Here is a 21,856-nt window from a genome sequence, read left to right as displayed (position 1 = left end):
TGTTGTAGGTGAATCGTGGGGAATGTTTAGGATATGAGCACGTATGGTGATGCTCCTATTTTCCATAACCGTGTAATTAGTGAATTTTTTGGTGGTCTTCGTTTAGTTGAGTAATACACTACGGGAAAAATCAACATTGACATCTCCTGGTTAGAGTTGTAGTACCCCTATGACAACTCCATTTAATACATCATGGAAATGTAAGTATCAACACATATTAATATTATGAATAAGATTTGCACGACACTTGTATTAGCTGTCAAACTATCTTGAGAAACACATAGTTATGTTGTAAAGATACTATTCACAATATCTGGTTTGTGTAGTTGAAAGTGGAAGACAACATCTATTAGTATTGTGAATAATACTGTCACTGCACCTTCTAGAGTTATAGATCTTTTATGAACAACTCCTACTTATGCTGCAAGATTTGCTTTTACAATATCTGGTTTGCGTAGTTGAAAAGAGAAGACAAACCCTACTTTTACTATACCTACAGAAGTTGTAGGACAGCCTTCCACAACAAACTTTATATATATTAGAAACCTGTATCACAACCTTCTCATTAGTTGTGAGTAGGATTTTCACTACACTTGTTATAGTTGTCAAACTCCAACATTTTTTTCTACACACTAGACCATTTTTCCGATTTGAAACGGTATTTTCATTACTAATCTGGGTTGTAACGGTTCCTGACCGTTACGAAAAGGGGTGCTACAAATTTATTGCAACGCCCAGCAGCCTTTACGAATGTTTCTCGTATAGACCCTTGTAACAGCTGGAAGCCGTTGCTACGTGGCATGTTCCTAATACTCGAGAGGCTTTACGAATTTATTTAGTAATAGGATGTTGTAACAATTTCAAGCCGTTACGATTTTTTTGTAACTAAAAATATTACTGCATGTCAATATTGACCTGGTCAAAATCAGTTAGCAGTGACTAATTTTGACCAGGTCAAGGTTGACCGGCAGCTCATTGTCTGTCGGAATACTCCGGAATTCCAAATAACCACCTGCATACACCTTTCATTTTATCCTCCACAATCAACAATGTTTTCTTCAATCAAATTCAACTCACTTTCAATCAATTCTTATCACATTCAAATGGATTCACACAAAAGATTCATACAAAAAGAACTTAAATTCTTCTAAGTACAATTTTTTTTTGTTAAGTAACAAATACCAAGGGATATATACCAAGTATCAGTTCATAGAAATTCCTATGTTCACAAATTCATTTAACTTAGAATGTACATAGAAACTTACTGCAACCTAATGTCTGCCTTGTTCTCCAACCTTTTTGCTCCAAACTTGTTGCAGCAGAGAATCATCCAATTAACCTGCAAACACAAAAAATATATATTTAGATGGACGTATGCACAGAAAAATATAAGTTATGAGGTTACTGCTGCAAGTAAGACAAGTGGAGCAGGCAACTTACGATCCCAGATGACAAATCAACCCCTTCATCCCTTGCTTTAAGTTCATAATTCCAATCCATACTGCATGAAACAAACCAAAAACATACATAAGCATACCAACCCTAAAAGAATCCAAAACATACTGATGAAATTACACAAAAATATTAATTGGAGTTGTCATAATTTCACTCTCTGAATACCAACATACTACATGTGTAATGAGATATACTTACAAGAGTTGTCGTCATTTCACTCTCTGAATCATAAGCATATATACCAACCTATGTTAAAAGCAGACAAAACTAAGATGTCATACCACATAGGGATGAAATTACAAAAAAATATCAGTTGGGGAAAAGAACAATGAGAAATACTTACAGTGGTTTTGTAATAAAGAACAAGCCATTTACCTGATGCCCTCTGATGTATATACGTATTTCCCAGTCCTTAAAAAATAAATAAAAATTTACAAGAAATAGTAATTCTTTTTTATACATTTTTCTACAGCACACTTGAACTACAGGCCTTCCCCTGCATCTTGTTACTTTTCCCAGTCCACCACTGATGGCAAAAGTCGAAAAGACCTGGCCAAGAGAACAACATACAGCATTAATAAGTACTACATCTTCGTAGGTTATCAGAAAAAATTTTGATTCTGCTCCCCTGTAATTCTAGTATTTAATTTAGCATTCAACTCATTTCTGCACTAATCTGCCTTATACATCTCTTTTGATATGCTATGATAGAAGTGCAGCAAGAATTAAGTAAAGACTCAACCAAGACAATGACCTGGTTATCAGATTCTAAAGTTCACTTCATTAGGGAATATGGCAGTCCAAAGTAGGAAGGTGATAATGGTGGAAGGTCCTACATCTCATTGTCTAATACAAATAGGTGAAATTATTAAGATTTGAAACTGAACAAAGATGTACAAATATAGACAGAAACACGAAAATTTGCAACAGATATAGGTCATTTACCTGATGCCCTCTGATGTATATAAGTATTTCGAGTTGCACCTACATACACTTCAGCAAACCAGGTAGCTAGGTTTTTACAACTTGGTCGGAAGCAAGGGTCAACTCATCACTTTCCAAGTCATCCAAAACACGCCGAATGGGTGCCAGACCATAAATCTAATTTCAAAAGAGATAAATTTATCAGACCAACCTTAAGGAAGATACAAATTAAAATGACATCACAAGTAATCTTAGTACCAATTACGCAAAAACTAGTTACTGCATAAAACTGAATAATCAACTGCACAAGATTCAGTTTTTGAAAAAAACTAACTAGTTAAACTCTAAAGCAGAGTCATAAGATCAGTGGCACGGATAGACTAATAGGTAGAGACAGCCCCGAAAAAAAAAGAGTTCATGCCAGCTGAGTGGTCCAGAGTCCTCATTCATGTAAGTAATACAGGTTAAACTTAAAGAAGTGGTTAAGATACAATGTTTGCTCCTCTATTAAAGTTATCCATGGACGCAAACATAGTGGATAAGTGTCCAGGAAGTACAGATCCATGGAGGAAATCTGTACCATGGAGAATGCTCTAACGTAGTTTTAAGTTAACCTGCTAAGTTACTCAACAATTTACCAAGCAGAAAGAACCATGGGAATTTTCCAACAAAGAAAAGACAAGCAGACAAACAAGCATCTACCTCGGCTGTCAGTATGTAACTAGTAAGAATGCATCAAGTAAGACCAACTGTAAAGACGATACAAATCTAAATCGGCATACAAAGTTACGCCAGAAGTCATTACTGCATAAAACTGAATAATCAAATGCACAAGATTCAATTTCCTAGGAAACGTAACTAGTTAAACTCTAAAGCAGTAATAAGATGGATGGCATGGTTAGACTAAAAGGTAGAGACAACCCTGAAAAAGAAAGAGTTCACACCAGCTGAGTGGTCCAGAGTCCACGTTTATTTAAGTAATATACAAGATAATCTTGCAGAAGTACTTAAGATAAAATTTCGCTAATCTGTTGAAGGTATCCATGGATGCAAAAATAGTGGCTAAGCGTCCAGGAACTATAGATCAACGGATGAATCTGTACCACAGAGAATATTCTAATGTAGTCTTAAGTTAATCTGCTAAGTTCCACAACAATTTACCAAGTGGAAAGAAGCATGAGAGTTTTCCAGCAAAGCAAATATATGAATACAAACAAGCACCTATGTCGGTTGCCTGTATATAACATGTAAGTGAGATTACTATTTCTTGTAAATTTTTATTTGTAAAAGAATCTACTAGCAAAATTCAGAGGGAATACAAAAAACTCAAGGGAAGACATATGCTTCTCAATCATAGGAATACAAAAGATGTATAGGCTGAACCAAATCTAAAGAGAAACTAAAGTTCACAAATTTATAAAGCCTCTTTAAGGTCCAATTGAAAATCGTTTTTTCTTTTAGGAAAATTAACAAACAATTGAGCACTGAAAGCAAGCATAGTTAGAAAATCTACTTCTCGAAGATTATCACTGATTTTATAAGCAAAATAAGAAATGGGAGAAAGAGATAGTAGCTGAATTCTATTAATATCACTCCATTTATAGGATTTAAAACTTACTGAGATGGAAAACTAGAATTAAGAATCACAAAAAACACCTAAATGGGAATTCAGAAAACACCCTAATCTCAACATGCTGATAACAAAACAGCTTCACATGAAACAATACCTAAAGAAGAAGATATACCTGCTTAGTTTTTCAAGTTCCAACTTCCAAGTTCAAACTCCGATGACCAAACTGAAATTAAAAACAAATCAATTCATATTTTGAAACCCTAAAAATAAAATTAAACAACTCAATTCATAATTTCATACTAACTGAAACCCTAAAATTGAAATTAAACAAATCGATTCATATACCTTCAACTTCAATTCTTCAGTCTTTCAAACCCTAAAGTGAGATCACAAAATCAAATTAGATCAGTCAGTATATATCCTTGAAACCCTAAAATTTGATTCAACAAATGATGAAACAAATACCTTCTAAGATGAGATTTCATATCAGATCTTCAAATTTCTTCAGTTCTTCAACAAATAAAACCCTAAAATGAAATCAGGAGAAGAAATCATATTAGATTTAAGATGAAACACTAAGTGAAAGAGTAATGATTTATCTGATGAAAAAAAACCTAAAATGAAAGACTTAAAAAATCGAGATTGAATTAACAGATTGATTAATGAGATCGAAAAAACTTACACAGATCGAAACTGGTGTAAGAAAGATATCGATTAACCCTAAATCTCTTAACAGATTGAATGAACAGATCGATTAATGATTAACGGATGAGAAGAGCTGAAGGGGAGGAGGAAAAAAGAAAGAGAGAGTGAACAGAGAAATGAGTTTTCTCGATGATGGAAGGGATAGAAAACATCTCTTCAGGCGTGGGACTGGCATGGGTTGAGAAAATTCTTGCACTACTCTTGTTAAAATTAACACAGAAAGTAAATGGGAACCAGATTAGATGCAAAATTGATTTAATTTATTATCACTAAATTCAATTTACAATTTCATTAATTATTCAAAAAGTTTATAATCTGTTTTGCAAAAATCAAATAAAATACAATCTGTTTTACAAAAAATAATTGTAATTCAATCTAACAATTTTTTTTTTTTTTTGTAATTTCTTCGAAAAAAAACAAATTACAAGCTCATTAGCTAATTAGCAGTTGAAGAGAGAAAACCTCAATTACAACTCGTATTAGAGATGTTTTGCGTAATATTTCCTTACCAGTTTTATTAAGGAGTATTAAGGAATACTTGTGTGTTTGTGTGTGGAGGCCGACCTGATTAATGCAGAGAGCTTAATGTATCTTGTTATAGTCGTGGGTGTCATGGGGAGAGCACAAGTTTTGATAGAAGCCAAGTATGACATAGTTATGTACGCTTGGGAGAAAACAATATGGCTGTCCCTGACAAGTAGATGAGTATGATGTTGTTCGTCTAGTTAGAGGATCAAGACATTTCTAACTATAGGAGCATGGTGAGATCTTTTCCATGTAGGTATTAGTCTCAGTCCTCACAGGTCGATCCCTGACCTTAAAAAAGGAGCTACCGGACCTTAAAATTCAACACAAAATTGGTTAAAAAGATTAAAATCAACAATTTCTGGGTGAAAATGATATTTAGATTTTGATATTGTTTAAGTGGACAAAAATGTAAAAATAACCAGGATGTAAACAGTTTCATCCTAACCATTTTCAAATATTTTTTCTTATTTTTAATTTACATCAGGATGCATCCAGTTTCATCCTTGCTATTTTTTAAGTTTAGGTCAGTATGAATCCAGTTCATCCTTGCAATTTTTTTGGTGTTCATTTCATCCATAATAATTTTTACTCGTCCACTTGAACGATGTTTTAAAAATATTTGGACAAATGACCCATTTTCCGAAAATTCAACAACCATGTCAATGCATGAAACTCTTTTATGACGATTCTACAACTAGGTCTCACAAGTAAGCTCGAGCTTTTTCTTTGTTAAGGCTCTTAGAAACGGAATCACACTTGCGAGACTTAAGTATTTTCGAATGAGTAATCAAACTTGGACTAGCCGACCGGTTGTAAAATGAAAGTTTTACCTTGCCCGTAAAAGGACTATTTTTCCCATGGTCGTATAATGACCGTTTACCCCTTGGTCGAGAAATCGACATTTACACTTGGTTATTTCTAACTTTAGTATGATTGGCATGTTCGTTGTAATTGTAACGACCCGACATCGTATCAACAGTCAATGTTGTGTTTTCTTGTTAATGTGAAATTTTTCAAAGATATTTTTTGATAATGCACTAGCAAATCGGGGCCTTAAAGTGATGCAAAACAGTATCTTGTATCACGCAACATCTCTAAAGGGCTACCAAAATCAACATATGGACATTAGTCAGAAAAGTAGAAAAATTTTATACTAAGGCCACATTACAAGATTGATGGCCTATGTTTGCTGTAACTACTTCTTCTTTTACCTCAGATCCAGAGATCTTCAATTTTATCCAACCTAAAAATAATAATTTCAATATTATTTTTTTTATTGTGGTGCATTAGCCAACAGGAGACTCGCTTGACAAGAAAAACATTTCAATTCCTTCTTCTTGTTTATTTTGCAATGAAGAAAAACTAATGATCTCTTGTTCATTCGGCGTAAGTTTGTCACTGAACTTTGACACTATTTATATGAAGCAACTAATTGGAGTGCAACTTTGTTCACCCTTACTAAATTGGGGGTGCATGTTTCCATCCTATTATCATAGGTTGGATATCTAACCTTGGTTATTTATCCATTTATAACTTTTAATTTTCCTTATTTAAAAAGTTAGAAATTTACATGGAAAATAATCTCCTCTAGCTATATAAAAAATAATCACGAAACTTATTTGGATATCTCTCAAAAAGAAAAGCCTGTGTATTTGTTTCTGAAATCCGACATTCAACTCAAATTTTCCCGATCACGACGACTAAGGAAATAAGAGTATTAAGAACTATGTATAGATTGATACCTGTTCTTGTGACGAAAGTCGCCCCACTCTGGTGTTAATGGTCATACTTAAGGAATTCCATCCATGACGCATCTGTATTACTTCTGAGAGTAAAAGCACTCCAAATTCAAGGACAGGGAGATCCAGGCTTATTGTTATCTCTTCTAACATTACGATTACAATGAGTGACATTGAAATCATGCTATGTTGTGTTTTTCTAGTATCAATGATGTATAACCAGTGGAGTTTATATACTTGATGACTCTTAGCAAACAACAAAGAGTATTCTCATGGAAAGTTACATTTTTTGGAAGAGCCCTTTTATGAGGAGTCACATATCTTGGGATAAAATACTTCAAATCCAAACAAAGGATTTTTTTTTTTTTTTTTTTTTAATAGACACAATCCTTTGTAATTTAGTTGTAACCTAATTACTTAAAGTTAATTTCTATTTTATTTTCTAACACTTGTTTTTAAGGATTTCGAAGAACTTTCATTTAAATGGATAGGAGAGTATATTGACAATTTTTTTTATTCCTCTTTTTAATTAATGGATCCTTTCTTTATTGATATTGATATATATTTTTCCTTGCGACGTGTGAGTAAACTTCAAAACCGAACAAGTGGAAGCCAATAGAAATCATCTCTCCTCTCCATTTGTTCGAGACATAAAAAGTAAACTCATCAACCTATGTTTCTCACAATGTTTAAAATATGTTTAAGCTAATTACAAATAATAATAATAATTCAAATGTTATTTATGAACCCACATTTAATGGGTACCCCACAAATTAGGGGATAGTTTTTGTCGTAGTAGGCATTGTTTACAATACCCCAATTTCACCTTATTTATTTTGGAAGAAAACTTAAAGGATAAAATGTGCAAAAACTATGTTTATCTCCATGAACTTCAAAAGCAAACAATACTGTAACTACATGAAATCCTATAGTCACACCCAAGTAACAATATGAAATAGATCTAAGACATGATAGAATAAATTCTAAGTATTATTATTGAGGAGATGAACTATTACAGATATAATGTAAATAAACTCTAATTTGGAGAACAAACAACTTTATCTCTCTTAAGTTTCCCAGACAGACTCTCCCAAAAAATCGCTCTTTCTACAATGGTTTCGTCCCCTTACATATGGGTTACATAGTGGAGGAAAGCAAATTCAGATAATGGGGTACAACTAATAAATCTCCTTATTTCGGATCTGATAAGAGCGATCCTATCGCGTCATCATGTAGTCATCATGCTTGCCTTCACATGTTTTGTGTAATTCTTATGACGTCATTGCGTACATCAGTAGTCATGTAATGGACTTATACTCTTCGCTTTAATATCACTCTACTAAGTGGCTTTCTCGCGTTCTCATTGATTCAGCGATATTTTGTATCCACAAGTACAACTAAAATCATATTCAATCCGGAAAAAGGGACGCGTTAAAACCTAAACCGTCTATTGGCTATTAGATCTAATCTCTTTTATTGGTGTCCTTGGCTAGTTCGGGAAAACATATGATAATTAGTTATTGCTTTTCATTGAGCATTTGAACCTGGTTCCATTTAAATACCAAACCATTTGTTTTGGAAATTTTCTCACAGACTTGGGAGTCGGGAAATTTGGTCATGCCGCTGACATTTAGAGGGTAGGGGCGGGCCAAGTAAATTACCCAACTCATTATCTCACCACACAGATCTCTAGAACCATCACTATGATCCAACGGTATCCAGCACCAGACGCTCTTCTTTAACAAAAACCCTGAGAAACCAAATTTCCAACCTTCTTCCCCTTCTTCAATGGGCCGTCCACCACCACCAAAACCAGCTCCCAAGGCGGCGAAGGGCGGTTCGAAGAAACAAACCAATCTAGAAAGATCATCATACTTTGCTAGAAGAGAAGCTGCGAAAGTATTGAAAAGTGTATTACAAGGAGATGCTAATAAAAGAGCTGTCGGTTCTATCAAAACCCTGATTTATAGTCCTACTATAAGAAACAAGAAAGCTACTTTTGCCCTAGTATGTCAAACCCTTAAAGGTATGTATTTACTTCTCCATGTCTCTCTGTTGAATTTTATTATTAGTAGTATTGATTTTGGGTGTTATTTGATTAATTTTGGATTAGAAAGGTTTGAACTTTGTGTGAGAAATTTAGTATTTTGTTTAGTTAGGAATGAAATTTGATGACTTGATGTGAGGGATTCAGTGTTTAGGATCAAGGGGGCTCTTTTTGGGGTTTGTTTTTATGGTGGGAAGAGCTGTTGGAGATTGAGTGTAGAGGCAATGGGTATTTGTGGTTGAGGGGGGTAATGTAATGTACGAGATTTATGAGCTTGTAGTGAAATAGAACAAATCGAAGCGAAAATGAACTTGATTGTAGTTTGGGGGTGTGGGGGATTTGTTATACTTGAATTTCACTTTCCTAAATGTTGCTGGGTTACTCTTTTGGGAATCCACTTTGGGGTCTAGATATAGGTCTATTGGAGATTCCGTGTAGAGCTTATTGGTATTTGGAACATTGTACTACCAATTTTCATGGTTGAAATTGAAATGAAACAGTAATTGAATTTGTTGAAGTTAGTGGGAGGTGAAGTTTGGGATTGTATTGTCCGTCACTTTTTACAAGCTTGTAACGAAGTTCGAATGAAATTGAACTTAGTTGTAGTTTGTGGGTTACTGGAATTTTTGAAATCTTTGATGAGCTGAAGTGCATTGGGTTGTTTTCTTGTATAACAGCTCTTTTATTGTAAATGAAGTGATTTTAGACGTTTTTTGATTAAATGTAGAATAGACAGATTCGAACGTCGCATGAAAAATTTAGTGTTTTCTGTAGTTAGAATGAAATTGGATGACTTTATTGGAGAGATCGAGAGTTTAGGATCAGGGGGCTCTTTTTTCGGGCTCGTTTTTATTGTTGGAAGGGTTTTTGGGTATTGAGTGTAGTAAGCAATGGGTATCTGTGGGTAATGTACTATGGGTTTTATGAACTTGTAGTGAAATGGAATAGAACAAAAGAGAGCAAAAAAGAACTTGATTGAAGTTGGGATGTCTGTGGAGATTTGTTATTCTAGAAATTCACTTTCGCGTAAACGTCGTTAGATTGGACTTTTGTGGATCCAGTCTGAGGTCTAAATATAGGGTCTTTTGGAGATTGGTGTATAGGCCGGTATTTTTGACACTGTACTACACCTATTGAACTGGATTTTGGTTGCAATGAAAACAGAAAACGGATTTTATTGACCGTAGTGGGAGGGGAACCAACTGTCCCGAACCTTCCTTTCGAACGAAACCAGGGATGATGTTGTGGCGGTAGCTAGGAGCATGTAAATACATTGGAAAATCAAAAATAGTAAAATACGCATGTCCGATGAAATGTGAAGGAGATGATGTCCTGCCAAAAAGCGGAGTTTATAAGCTCTATAAGCTTCGCCATATTCTTGAAACATAATGTGTGTGATTGTACTGTCTGTCTTTTTTACAAGTTTGTAATGAAATCCAAATGAAAAATTGAACTTGATTGTATTTAATGGGTCAGTGGGATTCTCGAATGCTTGATGCTTGAACTGAAGTGCTGTTGGTTGTCTTCTTGTATAACAGATCTTCCGATTCTAAAGGAAGTGATTGAAGGTGCTAATGTACTGAATGGCAAATGGAAGGTACTTTCTGATGTCACCAATTTTTGCTTTAGGGATGGCATACAAACATGGAAATTCATGGTCATATTTCTGTCTGTTGTAGAGGCAAGAGGAGTTGATGTACATTATCGCATACGATATTCTCTTTGGCCAGGTTTGTTTTCTTTTACAAGTTGTTCGAACGAGAATTATATCTTCATGTCTTTTGTAGCAGTGGTTATTTTTGTTATGCATCTTGTGTGTTTTAGAGCTGACTTGCATTGAATTCATTTCTATAGGCTACTGTTGTACTGGCCGGTGATGCAGAAAATTTTCTACTTCAGCGGAAAAATGCTCTACAGTCAGCTTTGGCTAAGCTTTGTGTGAAGAAGAAAGTGAAATGCGTAGAAGACTTATTGCTCCAGTATAATCCAAATCCTGGTCCGTCTTCAGATTGCTTTCTTGATATCATGCTGGATCGTCTCTTCTTGTAGACCTGCATCTTCCTTAGGCTTTAGAGGTATCAGTGTTGGAACCTGTTTCTAGTAGCACACTCAGATATCCCTTTAGTTTTTAAAAAGAATTATTTAGGATTTGACGAAAGCTTTAGAGACCTTAATGATTGGATCCCCTCTCTAATTAAAGTAGAATAGGAAAAGGGTAACAGTTGAGTTGTATTCTTCTTTCTAACTACTCTAATTTCAGACTAGTAAAATATTTGTATGAATTTCTATGCTTAGATATTGTACTGCATGGTCTTCATTGATTCATTCAATTTTAAGTGTACCTTAAGTTACAAGTTCTTTTTGCAGATGTCTCAAAGCCTCGATATGTTCGTGTAAATACACTTAAAATGGACTTTGAGTCTGCTTTTCTTGAATTGAGCAAACAGCACAAGGTATGATGTTCTCTTTTACCAGATCCAATACAAAAAAAGAATAGAAATAGCAGCTATGTTTCAGTTTATCTCTCAATCTAAAATCCGTTAAAAGACATCGTAATCGGTCGAAAGCTCACTTGTTGAATCTCTTTTCATAACTGGTCTATGCGTTATTTTTATTCGATAACTTAAAAATAGCTGTGTTTAGCAGGTGCAGAAGGATGACATAGTCCCAGACTTATTGGTGCTACCGCCAGGGACTGATTTGCATGATCACCCTTTGGTGAAAAATGGAAGTATTTTTCTGCAAGTAAGAGTTTCCTTTAGATATCTCTTTTGCTATATCGTACACCATCCATCCCTTGAGATCTTGGTCCCATCGTTCCCCCCATCTATTCTTTTGTATTTTATTATGACCTTCTTGTTGTTTTTGGTGGTTTTCCCAGGGGAAGGCAAGTTCCATGGTGGCAGTTGCTCTTGGACCTCAGCCCGGTTGGGAGGTGAGGTCATTCCAAATATCCATTAATTGTACTATTAAATGTTCTGATACAACAGCGGAACACCTCATCCGATCCTTCTTGAAACACAACAAAAACCTAACATCTTAGGCGTTGAGCCAATATGTATCACAAGTATTTTCATGCATGTCTTATTTTATTGCTTTTTCTGATGTATATTATTTTTCCTTCCCCTGTTTGTCATTTACTTCTGAAGGTTCTGGATGCTTGTTCAGCTCCAGGAAACAAAACTGTTCACCTTGCCGCCCTCATGAGAGGAAAGGGAAAAATCACTGCTTGTGAACTTAACAAAGATCGAGTGAAACGATTAGAGGAGACTGTTAAATACTCCGGAGCTTCTAGTATCCTTCCCAAGTTTTTTACGTTGTTTCTGCACTCACCAATTTGTTTGTATGCAATAGTGATCTCTTTCAATAGATTCTTAGAACCTATACATGGTATTCGGGTAAAAGTCAGATCTTGCAGGATATGAAATATCGAATATGACCTTGCTTTGGTACTTATTCAATGAAATCCTCTGGCTCTTCATCTCATTGATTTTCGTTTAATTATATTAATAGTATTATACTTCTTTACGTTTGTTTGTGGCTTTGTATTCCTTAATCTTATTTCTAGATGTGGAAGTTTTGCACGGAAACTTTTTAAACATTAGCACAGAAGACCCCTTGTACACAGAGGTATAGTCCTAATTTATTACAAAGACAAGATACAAATTTACAGCATTTGGTACTTAACTTCCACCCTTTGCGAACAAAAAGGTAATTCCCGGCCACTTTCCTTGTTGCAGGTTCGGGCCATTCTCCTGGATCCTTCTTGCTCTGGTTCTGGAACTGCTGTTGACAGATTGGATCATCTTCTCCCATCATATACTGCAGGTTAGCTTCATTCAGTTCTACTGCTTTTTTCTTTTTTCTCGACATGTCCTTGAGTCTAATACAGTTGATAATTTATGCTATGATCAGCTCAAGCTGCTGATGTTGCTGACACTCCAAGGGTGAAAAACCTTGCTGCTTTCCAAAGCAAAGCTCTTGCACATGCACTATCTTGTAAGTTAAACTATATTTCAATGGGATGTATTATTACAGTAGTATTTATGTGAATGGATTTTATGTGAAATTCTATGAAAGTTATTTTGTAAAAGGTTTCAGAGATGAGGAAATGATTTTTTTTAACAGTCCCAGCTGTTGAGAGAGTGGTGTACAGCACTTGTTCCATCTTCCAAACCGAAAACGAGGATGTTGTTAAGTCGGTTCTCCCACTGGCTGATTCCCTTGGTTTTCATCTGGAAACTGCACTTCCAAAGTGGACTCGCCGTGGTCTCCCAGTATTTGAAGGCTGTAAGTGTTTTTCTTAAAAAGTCCAAATGCCTCGAAAACTTATGATTGATGCGTCATATACGAAGGGTGTGCCAATATAAAATTTAGTGCTTTTTGGTTTCTCAGGAGATAAATTTTCATTTGCGAGACTCTCGTCGCAGCTCAGTTTAAGTAATTGCGTTTTTTTGACACTTAATGCTTAAAGGCACTCGAAAAAGGTTATAATTTTATTGATATAAGAATAACAAAGAGAATTTACCAGCCCATTTATAGTTTACATGTCAGCTACTACCAATTGAAAATCTTATTAACTGTTGATAACTATTTTCCAATTAGCTATAAGTTCCAAAAACAAGTTTAACGTGAACCATTTTGCTTAAAGCCCCCACAAAAACAGAGAACTTTTAATTTCGTTGCATCTCTCCCTATTTTATGAGCCATAGTTCTTCCATTCCTTTGACCCCATAACACCCAGAAAATGGCAAAATAAGGCAGGCCAGATCGAACAGTTAATATACTTCCATTCTATACTTCCATGCCCTGTTCAATCGAACCAGCCTGGACCCGTTTATGGTTGAAGCCATTCATGAAGTCACCCCAAATCTTATTAAAGAGCCAAAAAAGTTATATAAGATGGTGTGCTGTTTCATCTTCCACTTGATACTGACTTCATTTGCTTAGCCATAATATTGCAACCTCTTCTATTTATGGTTGTCCATAGTAGGAATAGCTCTATGAATTACTGACCACATGAAGAAATGGACTGTTGGTGGAGCATTCTTAATTCATATGCTTTTTTGTGGACATAGTTGTTGAGGGTTATTGAGATACTCTCGAGTAAAGTGCCATTCATAGCAAGATTTAGTAGTGACATCCTCACCTGTGTGGCATATGATTGCATCCTCTTGCGAAGACAAAGTTTATGGAGATCCCAGATGTAGCCTTAAGGCAGTGATTTGAGAGAGTTTTTGTGCATTTGATATTCTTCTGTATTTAATGTCTGATGCCCCCTGTACAAGTATAATTAGTTTCTGTTTAATCACTATTAGTTGCTCATCCCTGTGTTGCAGCTGAACATTTGTTAAGAACTGATCCAGTGGTGGACATGGAGGGTTTCTTTATTGCACTATTTGTGAAGAAGACTGCAGTTAGCAGCTCGGTTGTCTCACAGGAAAACGAAGACCATGGCCACATAAAGCAAACGAAGGAGCTTAATGGGCAAAACCAGTATTTGAGAAAGAAACCTGTAAGGAGGAGATTGTTGCCCACTCGCTTTGTGAGGATGGCAGAAATGATGTCGCGCTCTTATTTGATCCGTTGAGTACAAGAGTTGGGGTGATTTGTAAGTCTCATGAACCTTGTTTAGGTTTCAAAATTTACCTAGTTAGTTCATTTCTGTATTACTTTTTTTTTCCTCGAAAGTAGCATAGATTAGAAGAAACTTAAGTAGGTTTGTGGCCTGGGTATCTAGCTTTGTGTTTTGCAAAAGTAATATAGTTTGGGTGTAGTTCTCTGCTTCACGTTATGATCTTGTGAGAGCCTAGAGAAACTATAGCCTTAGGTTTTGGCAACCAATTTGCTTTAGGTGAATACAAAATGGTTTTCTCAGTAAGTAAACAAGTTCAATATATTCTGCTAACATAACATTGTTGAATTTCTTTTCCGGGCTTCTCCATTTGCTGGTGATTTCTTTTGCCAAGCTTTTGTCTTCCACCTCCAGATTTTGCAAACCCTCTTGTTTAGTTTTCTGCACCATTTTAACCCCGCCAAAGCTCCAAGAGTCCTGCCTCTCTTTTATTCCTTACTCCGCAGGCGAAGACCCTTTGTTCTTGGATGTGTCCATCTCCATCTGTAAACAATATGACAATAATTGAATTGGTTAATACAGATATGAATTGGCAGTGGTATCCTTGGTTGTCTGTTGGCTAGCTGGTCTGCAGTTGGGTTTCTGTTCATAATTAGGTGGGCTGATTTCTGGTGGTTGGTGTGACTTGTACTTTCTGGAGAGAACTTGGTTAAGGAAATTCAAATTTCATTGCGTCAAAAACTTTACTGACCTTAGAGTATTGGCTATACTTGGGACAATGGTCTCTCTATATAGGTGGTTTGGATGATCGATGTTTACTCCTGAGGGTATCTCCCAATGCTGTATCTAAACCTTCAGTCAGCCTCCTTCCCAAGCCAAGAGGTGTCTTGCTTTGGTTTTTTAATACGCAGAAGAAGAGACTTGTTTTTGATAAATTACATTTTAAGGACAGTTGCCCACAATTGGTTGGCTTCTGAATCATCCTCCGTGGTCCGTGCCATTTTTGGTAACATTGCTTGTTGAATTTCTTAAATTGCTTGGAACCTAAACCCTCTATTCTGGAAGGTATCACGATTCCCAAGATGATTGAATAACTTATTCCTAACTATCCACATACTGTAAGCAACCACTCGGAGGAGAACTCTTTTCTTGAAACGACCAGGATTTATTTAATCTTCCCAAAACCATACATAAATTACATAAACCACTTCGGCAAACTCATACATGCCGTTCCTTGTCAAAATAAAACAAAATTACCACACGATTACATCTGTTTCGTAACCAGTTTCCTTCCTGTGGTATGTAACCAGTTTCCTTCCTGTGGTATCATAATACTGTATATTATTTGTATTTCCCAATTTTTTCATGCGGGATGATAAGAACTGGAGAAAGTACAGCAGCAGAACGATACCCATGACCGCTGACCACCCAATGAGTATCCAAAATGGCAATACAGAACTGGTTGGAAGGCGGTATCATGCTTGACAGTGCAAATAAGTAACTTAAGGCCATAGATGATATTGCAATCCACATTATCACTGTAAGAATCCACTTACAAGCAATAAGATTATACCCAGAGATGCGAAAAATCCGACCGAGTTACACCCTATGAAGAACCAGTAGGAATAGGGAGCCTTATAAGCCATAATAGATGTTCCAGCATAGCGTAGCAAATAAGGAAAAAAGCCTGTGTGGTTTGAAATAGCAGCTGTCCAAATATCTTCCATTACACAGTCTTCCGTCCCATAGAAAACTGAAGCTGCTGAACTGCTTGGGTTAGATCTCGGTCGCGGGTAGAGAGGTGAACCCCAACCCGTACATTTATCTAATGCATAATAGTTGAAGAGACTTGGGTTGGTATCAAATTCAAGCTTTGAGTCATCTTGCCAAACACCACCTGGCATGGTGGATTCGTTCCAGCTTGAAATGCCATTGTTGCCATTAGTACTGCTACCACCATCAAAATATTCTGTCTATCCGTCATCCAATCATTATACTGCTCCTCACTGCTCTTCGCGTTATCATTGTTGGAAGCGTCATTCATTCTGCAATAAAAAGGCTGCGGAGTTATTATTTCCACGGTTTGACTATCACCAGATGTTGAAGATTGTTCTCTGGCACTTAAACCTCCAACGTGCCGAAGAAGTTCTTCAATTTCTATGTCCTTGGTTTTTTTGATAATCTGATTAGCTAAGATATCAACAGCCGTGAAACCATTTTTGTTCAAGGCATTTATGTCAATTCCCAGACTGTTGTTCACCAAATATTCTATCATCTGAAGAAAAAAAAGTCACCAGATTTACAAAATTTTCCCAAAGTTATTCTCTGGGCAACATAAAGGCATATAACCCAGCCAAACACTGGCATTTGCCATTAGTTTTTTGTCAAATGATGGTATGTGCCAATTGCAAGTCTAGTTGCACGGAGCTGCGAGGGGGCAAGCATGAGTACTCTTAGCTAATAAAAATAAGAAATATTCATGTACCTTCATCTGCCTCCTGGCAACAGCAAGATGTAGGATTGTATTTCCATGGGCAACTCTTGCGTTAACACAAACAGATTCCTGAGGGTCTAACCGACTTTCTGCTAATCCAACCAATAACTTCAAAGCCTCCAAACTGTTATGCTTGACACAGAAGTGTAGGATGTTTTCTCCTTGATTCAATAATATTTATTGCGTCGGGTTTGGTCTCAATTAACAGCTTCATGTTTTCAAGTTGGCCTTTCGTAGAGTGGGGTTCTTCCATCTTGATCCGCAGCAACACAAACATCAGGATCACCTGCTAACAATACCCTCACCATGTCAACATTTTTTCTCAATGAAGCCAAGTGAAGAGGAGAAAATCCTTCGGAATCTACCTCGGACGCCAGTTCAGGTTTCAACATCAGAATTGTAGCTGCAAATTCGACGTGACCGCACATAGCTGATATGTGTACGTAAAGGAGTTTCATTACCGTAACCAGTAATTACTCTTTCAAGAATAAGTGTATCTTCCTTCAACAACTCTGTCAAGGAAGTTACATTACCCTGTACTCTGTAGTGATGCTTCATATAATTTACTCTCCATTATTTCTCTTGGTAACTGAGTGCTTCTCTGCTTCGGCATATTAATAAACAGGGCATGGCCCTATACCAGACATGTTCAAATTTTCAAACCTTCTCCATATGCGCCCCGGCTACGATGTGTTCTGGCCGCATACTCAAAGTATGCGGTCCTTTTCTTTTTCTAATACGTATATAAATTTAAATCCTGCCCCTCCAAATCCCGACAAAACATTCACTTTTGAGAAAAAATACTTTTAGTTAAATACTTTTATAATAAAACTGTTTTTCACTTTATATACACGTGTCAAAAAAAGAAAGTGACCGCGTACCCGATATCCGCACCGCTCCATATGATACTAAAGTTGATAGCAACGTGGTAACTATAATCTATAGAAAACAAGATATATTCAGTGGAGAAATTTCTTATTATGAGGTTTTATTAGTTGCTGGTACTTCTTCAGTTGACATTCTATTTCCTCTAAATTACTCGGATGTTTCTTCGCATTTACTAATAGCGTGTGAGTTTCTATAATGTGAAGTCGACATATGAACCCTATTTGAAGTGACTTTCTAAAACACTCATCTGCAGGATTTCAGTTTGGATATGGTATTAACCCATCTTTGATTTCCAGGAAGCAAGCAACATTAAGTTTAGATTCGATTCATCAATAACCCCCTTGAGCCTTGAATGGGGCCAAAGAGATCGAGTTTTAGGGCGGCACAAATTACTGCTACATCTTACTGGGAGTCTAGGAGTAACGTATTTTGTGAACCTCAATCGGTGCCCGAAGGACAAGTGAGTTACCACGTGTAACGTGAATGGACCAATTATCTTAAGATGATGTGGATGGATATTTTGTCCGTCCGCCATCATGGTCAATGGTCAAGTCACGTGGGTCGAGGGTTGGCCCCGGCCCTAAAGGATTTTTTTTTTTTTTTGCTTTCTTGCTGAATGAAAAGGGAAAACTATTTTAAAGAAGAGAGTGATTCAAAGTGATAGGAATACAGCAGCTTAAAGAATAACATACAAATGAGTTGTTAAGGACAATTCAGGAAAGCATCCCAATTACAAATTAAAGTTGAAAGAGGGAAACCATCAAAACTGTTGGCATGAATCAATCAATTGAACATAGTGCATTTAACTGCAATAAGAAGTTTCTTACTACTCCTAAATTTATTCGTGAAACACTTGTTATTCCGCGCTTGCCAAAGAATCCACCAAACTGCGAAAGGTAAAAGAGTTAAACAAATTTTTTTGTTTTCTTGTTTTTGGTTTCGTCACTCTCCAATTCCATATTGTTGCTTTAAGAGATTCTGGAAAAACCCAATTTATTCCTAGGATATTAAAGAAGTAGTTCTAGACTTTACTAGTAAACTTGCAATGAAGAAATAAGTGCGAGTTTGTTTCTTGTTCAGAATCACAAGAAAGACAAAGAGGAGATTGCACCTTCCCTGATCGGTAGAGAAAATCTCTTGTTGGTGCGCCTTTGTAGCACAAGGTCCAAACAAAGAAAGGCACCTTTAACGGGATGAAAGTGTTCCATACTTGCTTATCAGGAAACGCAATGAGCCCCAAACCTAACGTTCGAAGCTAATCAGCTAGAGTCCAATTTTGCGCACACTCCCTAACGAATGTGCATGTACAATTTGATCTCCGCCATCTGTTTAATTTAGGGAGTTATTCTAAACATGGAGAGTAATGGAGGTCATTAGTTAACTAATCAATCAATCGAATAAACATGTCAAATATACACTCTTTAGAGGAGTGCGCACATAATTGAACTCAATCAAATATAAGCTTTGAACGACCATGTGTTTTTGCTTTTAGACCGGTTCCTATGCACCATGAAAAATGCATCAATTTTCGATACCTCCTGGTCGCCAATATGTGAAATTCGAGAGACAAAAAATTTATCCAACTATCTGATGTTATCTCAAAGTTGTTGTAGTAATAAGTTCGTTGAGGCTTGTGAAAGCAAAAGATTCTAGACTTAATAAAACTTAAAAATAAAGAAAAATTAACTCAAAATTGATTTCAAGATATGAGAAAATAACCAAGACACTGATTCCACTATTACACATGAATGAATGATGGTAAATAACCCAAAACTCTAATTATCTTTAAGCCCCTTATTTTCTTAACTCACAAATAATCAGGAAAATTCTCAAATATTAATTGTATCACCTAAGCATAGATTATCTAAACAAAATATAACCTATATAATTGAATCACAACTAATGAAGAAAATTATGCAAACAATTAAAAACTCTGCAAAAGCAGTGATTGAGTGAATTATAAATTATAAATTAGAGAAAATAAAATAGTTACCAATTATTCATGCGTAAATAGCTTCCTCATTGCCTTGGTTGTGAGAGAATTAGCTCATCATCATGTTGGAAACACGCTCAAAAATCATTATTATTGCTCAAAGGGTATTTACAAAGATGAAATTGAGAAAAAGATGAAAATCGGGTGTTTGCAACGTTTATAGTTGTTGCAAACACTGTTACAGAAAACGATAATGATGAACTGTTGCTGTTACTGTAACTCTGCGACCCTCGCATGAATGTTGTTATCACTGTAGCATGAATGACAGTCTCTGGTGGTCTTTGTTCTTCGTGTTCTTCGCAGCAGCAGCAGAAATGGTGGTCTTCTGCAACTCGATTATCTCGACTTTCTGATGCTCTGAAACTCTCCCAATCTCTCTGTCCCGCTTCTATGAACCCCGTAATACATTTTTATACTCCTCAGCACCAAGAATAGCTCCTCATTACTCCCCAAAATTCTCCCAATACTCGGCAGTAAAAGAATATATTCTGGAGATATTTTTTTTTCCAAATTTGTCTTCTCACGTTGTTTTATCGTGTTTAAACACTCCAAACATGCTTAGTCAACATCCAAGAAGTGGTTACACATGCTGTAGGCATACGCAAACCTCTGTTACACACACAAATGACTCGGGAAGAATAACTGAAACCCGTGTCGCTCTGTTTACTTCAATCCTAATGTTCAACCAATTTCTATCAATTCCAACAACCCTGCCACGCCTGTTAACCTTAATAGAGCTTCCCCAACAATCTGAGCCATTGAGTCTCTTTAAAATGCCCCCAAATCTCGAACGAAAATTCTGCAGGTAAGAACTAAGTTTTCCCGCCAAAACTCGAATTTGGAAAGTAGAGGATGAAGTGCCCGATCCAAAACATGGACGCCTTTAACATCTGGGATGCCTGAGGTTCCCTTATCCAAAATGGAGGTGCCTTTAGTAAGTTTCTCCGGGGATCCAAATAGCACTTTTCGAGCAACTTTTTCCACACAAGTGTATTTCTCCAAAAACACCTACACAAACATAAAAACACCATAATAAGTACAAAATCAAGCACTAACAATAGAGACATTGAGGACAAATCAGACAAAAAAATGTGTCTATCAAATACCCCCAGACTTATTATTTGCTAGTCCTCGAGCAAAACTAATCAATAAAAAAAAAACCGAGTTAATCTCGGGAGGGTTTACCAAAGGTGTACCCACAAAACCATGACTTCTAATTGGTCACAAGTATCCAAAGAGCTATGAGGACTTACAAATTCTCAACCTATCTCCAAGTAACTAGAATGCCAGAGAAATTAAAGGTGCCAGCTCTAAAGCTGACTAAAGAAAAGGGGAGACACATCCGCAACACTGCTAGATAAAGAGATATCCGCTACACAGCTAGATAAACATTGTAAGATGCGTCCGCTGATTTACATCTGGATAAGATTAGGAGAGAGATAAAGATGAGAGGGACATCTGCTACACAGCTGGACTAATTACGTGTGATGAGTTAAACCAGTGCTGGAAAGATCTTGTGCCAGATGGAAAGCGGACTAACAAAGTAACCAAATGTATGTTTCTTCGACTCTCTCATAGTGCTCAGTAGAAACAACGTCTTCTTCGGTCTTCAACTGTTGATGATAAAGTATCGAACCTCATAGAACCTTGACAATTAACTCTTCTCTTCGATTTCTTGCTTAACTTAAAAATTTCTACTTTCCTATGGCCTTATTAAACAAAAAAACTAGTTATAGAACAAAAATAACGTAATGGTTTTTTTTTTATATATATATATATATCTTTTTTTTTTCTTCTTTTGGAACAAAAATTACAAGACAAAAATTTGCATGGCCATGAGAGAAGGACTTTAAAAACTTGGATCTTCGCAACTTGTGATGTCTTGGTATCATGAATTCCAACAACTTATATCATTTGCTCTTATAACTTCTTGTA

At 36.2% G+C, this 21,856-nt stretch overlaps 1 protein-coding gene, 1 long non-coding RNA gene and 1 pseudogene across 9 annotated transcripts; 1 reads left to right on the top strand and 2 right to left on the bottom strand.

Annotated features, from left to right (window-relative positions):
- Nucleotides 1–1,075: 1,075 nt before the first annotated feature.
- Nucleotides 1,076–5,267, bottom strand: LOC113354482. 4 transcript variants are annotated; one of them, XR_003361906.1, is made up of 9 exons: nt 4,635–4,808; nt 4,418–4,479; nt 4,298–4,328; nt 4,125–4,175; nt 2,401–2,556; nt 1,831–2,004; nt 1,654–1,701; nt 1,441–1,501; nt 1,076–1,339 (listed from the first exon to the last, which is right to left on the bottom strand). It is a non-coding gene; the product is annotated as an uncharacterized LOC113354482 (long non-coding RNA). The 4 variants fall into 4 exon arrangements; XR_003361904.1 differs by having other exon boundaries at nt 1,799–2,004; nt 4,635–4,807; XR_003361905.1 differs by lacking the exon at nt 4,635–4,808 and adding an exon at nt 5,167–5,267 and having other exon boundaries at nt 1,654–2,004.
- Nucleotides 5,268–8,596: 3,329 nt separating this feature from the next.
- LOC113350398 (probable 28S rRNA (cytosine-C(5))-methyltransferase) lies at nt 8,597–15,070 on the top strand. Of its 5 annotated transcripts, none has more exons than XM_026594530.1 (14): nt 8,597–8,950; nt 10,510–10,568; nt 10,651–10,701; nt 10,826–10,967; nt 11,339–11,424; nt 11,615–11,716; nt 11,853–11,906; nt 12,121–12,265; nt 12,540–12,601; nt 12,712–12,799; nt 12,887–12,970; nt 13,100–13,261; nt 14,311–14,582; nt 15,053–15,070. In XM_026594530.1, the coding sequence occupies exons 1-13, from the start codon at nt 8,713–8,715 to the stop codon at nt 14,559–14,561; spliced, it is 1,524 nt and encodes a 507-aa protein (XP_026450315.1). In that variant the 5' UTR covers nt 8,597–8,712; the 3' UTR covers nt 14,562–14,582; nt 15,053–15,070. The 5 variants fall into 5 exon arrangements, with proteins under 5 accessions (XP_026450315.1, XP_026450313.1, XP_026450314.1 ...); XM_026594528.1 differs by having other exon boundaries at nt 14,941–15,068; XM_026594529.1 differs by lacking the exon at nt 15,053–15,070 and adding an exon at nt 14,961–14,979.
- An 817-nt stretch (nt 15,071–15,887) lies between these two features.
- On the bottom strand, nt 15,888–17,598 carry LOC113352706 (annotated as a pseudogene).
- Between the last annotated feature and the right edge of the window lie 4,258 nt (nt 17,599–21,856).

This window comes from Papaver somniferum, chromosome 2, assembly GCF_003573695.1.
Source record: "Papaver somniferum cultivar HN1 chromosome 2, ASM357369v1, whole genome shotgun sequence".
Lineage (NCBI taxonomy): Eukaryota > Viridiplantae > Streptophyta > Magnoliopsida > Ranunculales > Papaveraceae > Papaver > Papaver somniferum.
The sequence above is the reverse complement of the archived record's forward strand: the minus strand, read 5'-3'. Positions and strand labels throughout refer to the sequence as shown.

What these genes read in the sequence shown, in the direction of transcription:
- LOC113350398 (XM_026594530.1), top strand. Translation starts at nt 8,713, where the DNA reads ATGGGCCGTCCACCACCACCAAAACCAGCTCCCAAGGCGGCGAAGGGC. An exon ending in TACTGAATGGCAAATGGAAG is followed by an intron (nt 10,569 to 10,650) that starts GTACTTTCTGAT and finishes TGTCTGTTGTAG; the next exon opens with AGGCAAGAGGAGTTGATGTA. An exon ending in ATGGAAGTATTTTTCTGCAA is followed by an intron (nt 11,717 to 11,852) that starts GTAAGAGTTTCC and finishes TGGTTTTCCCAG; the next exon opens with GGGAAGGCAAGTTCCATGGT.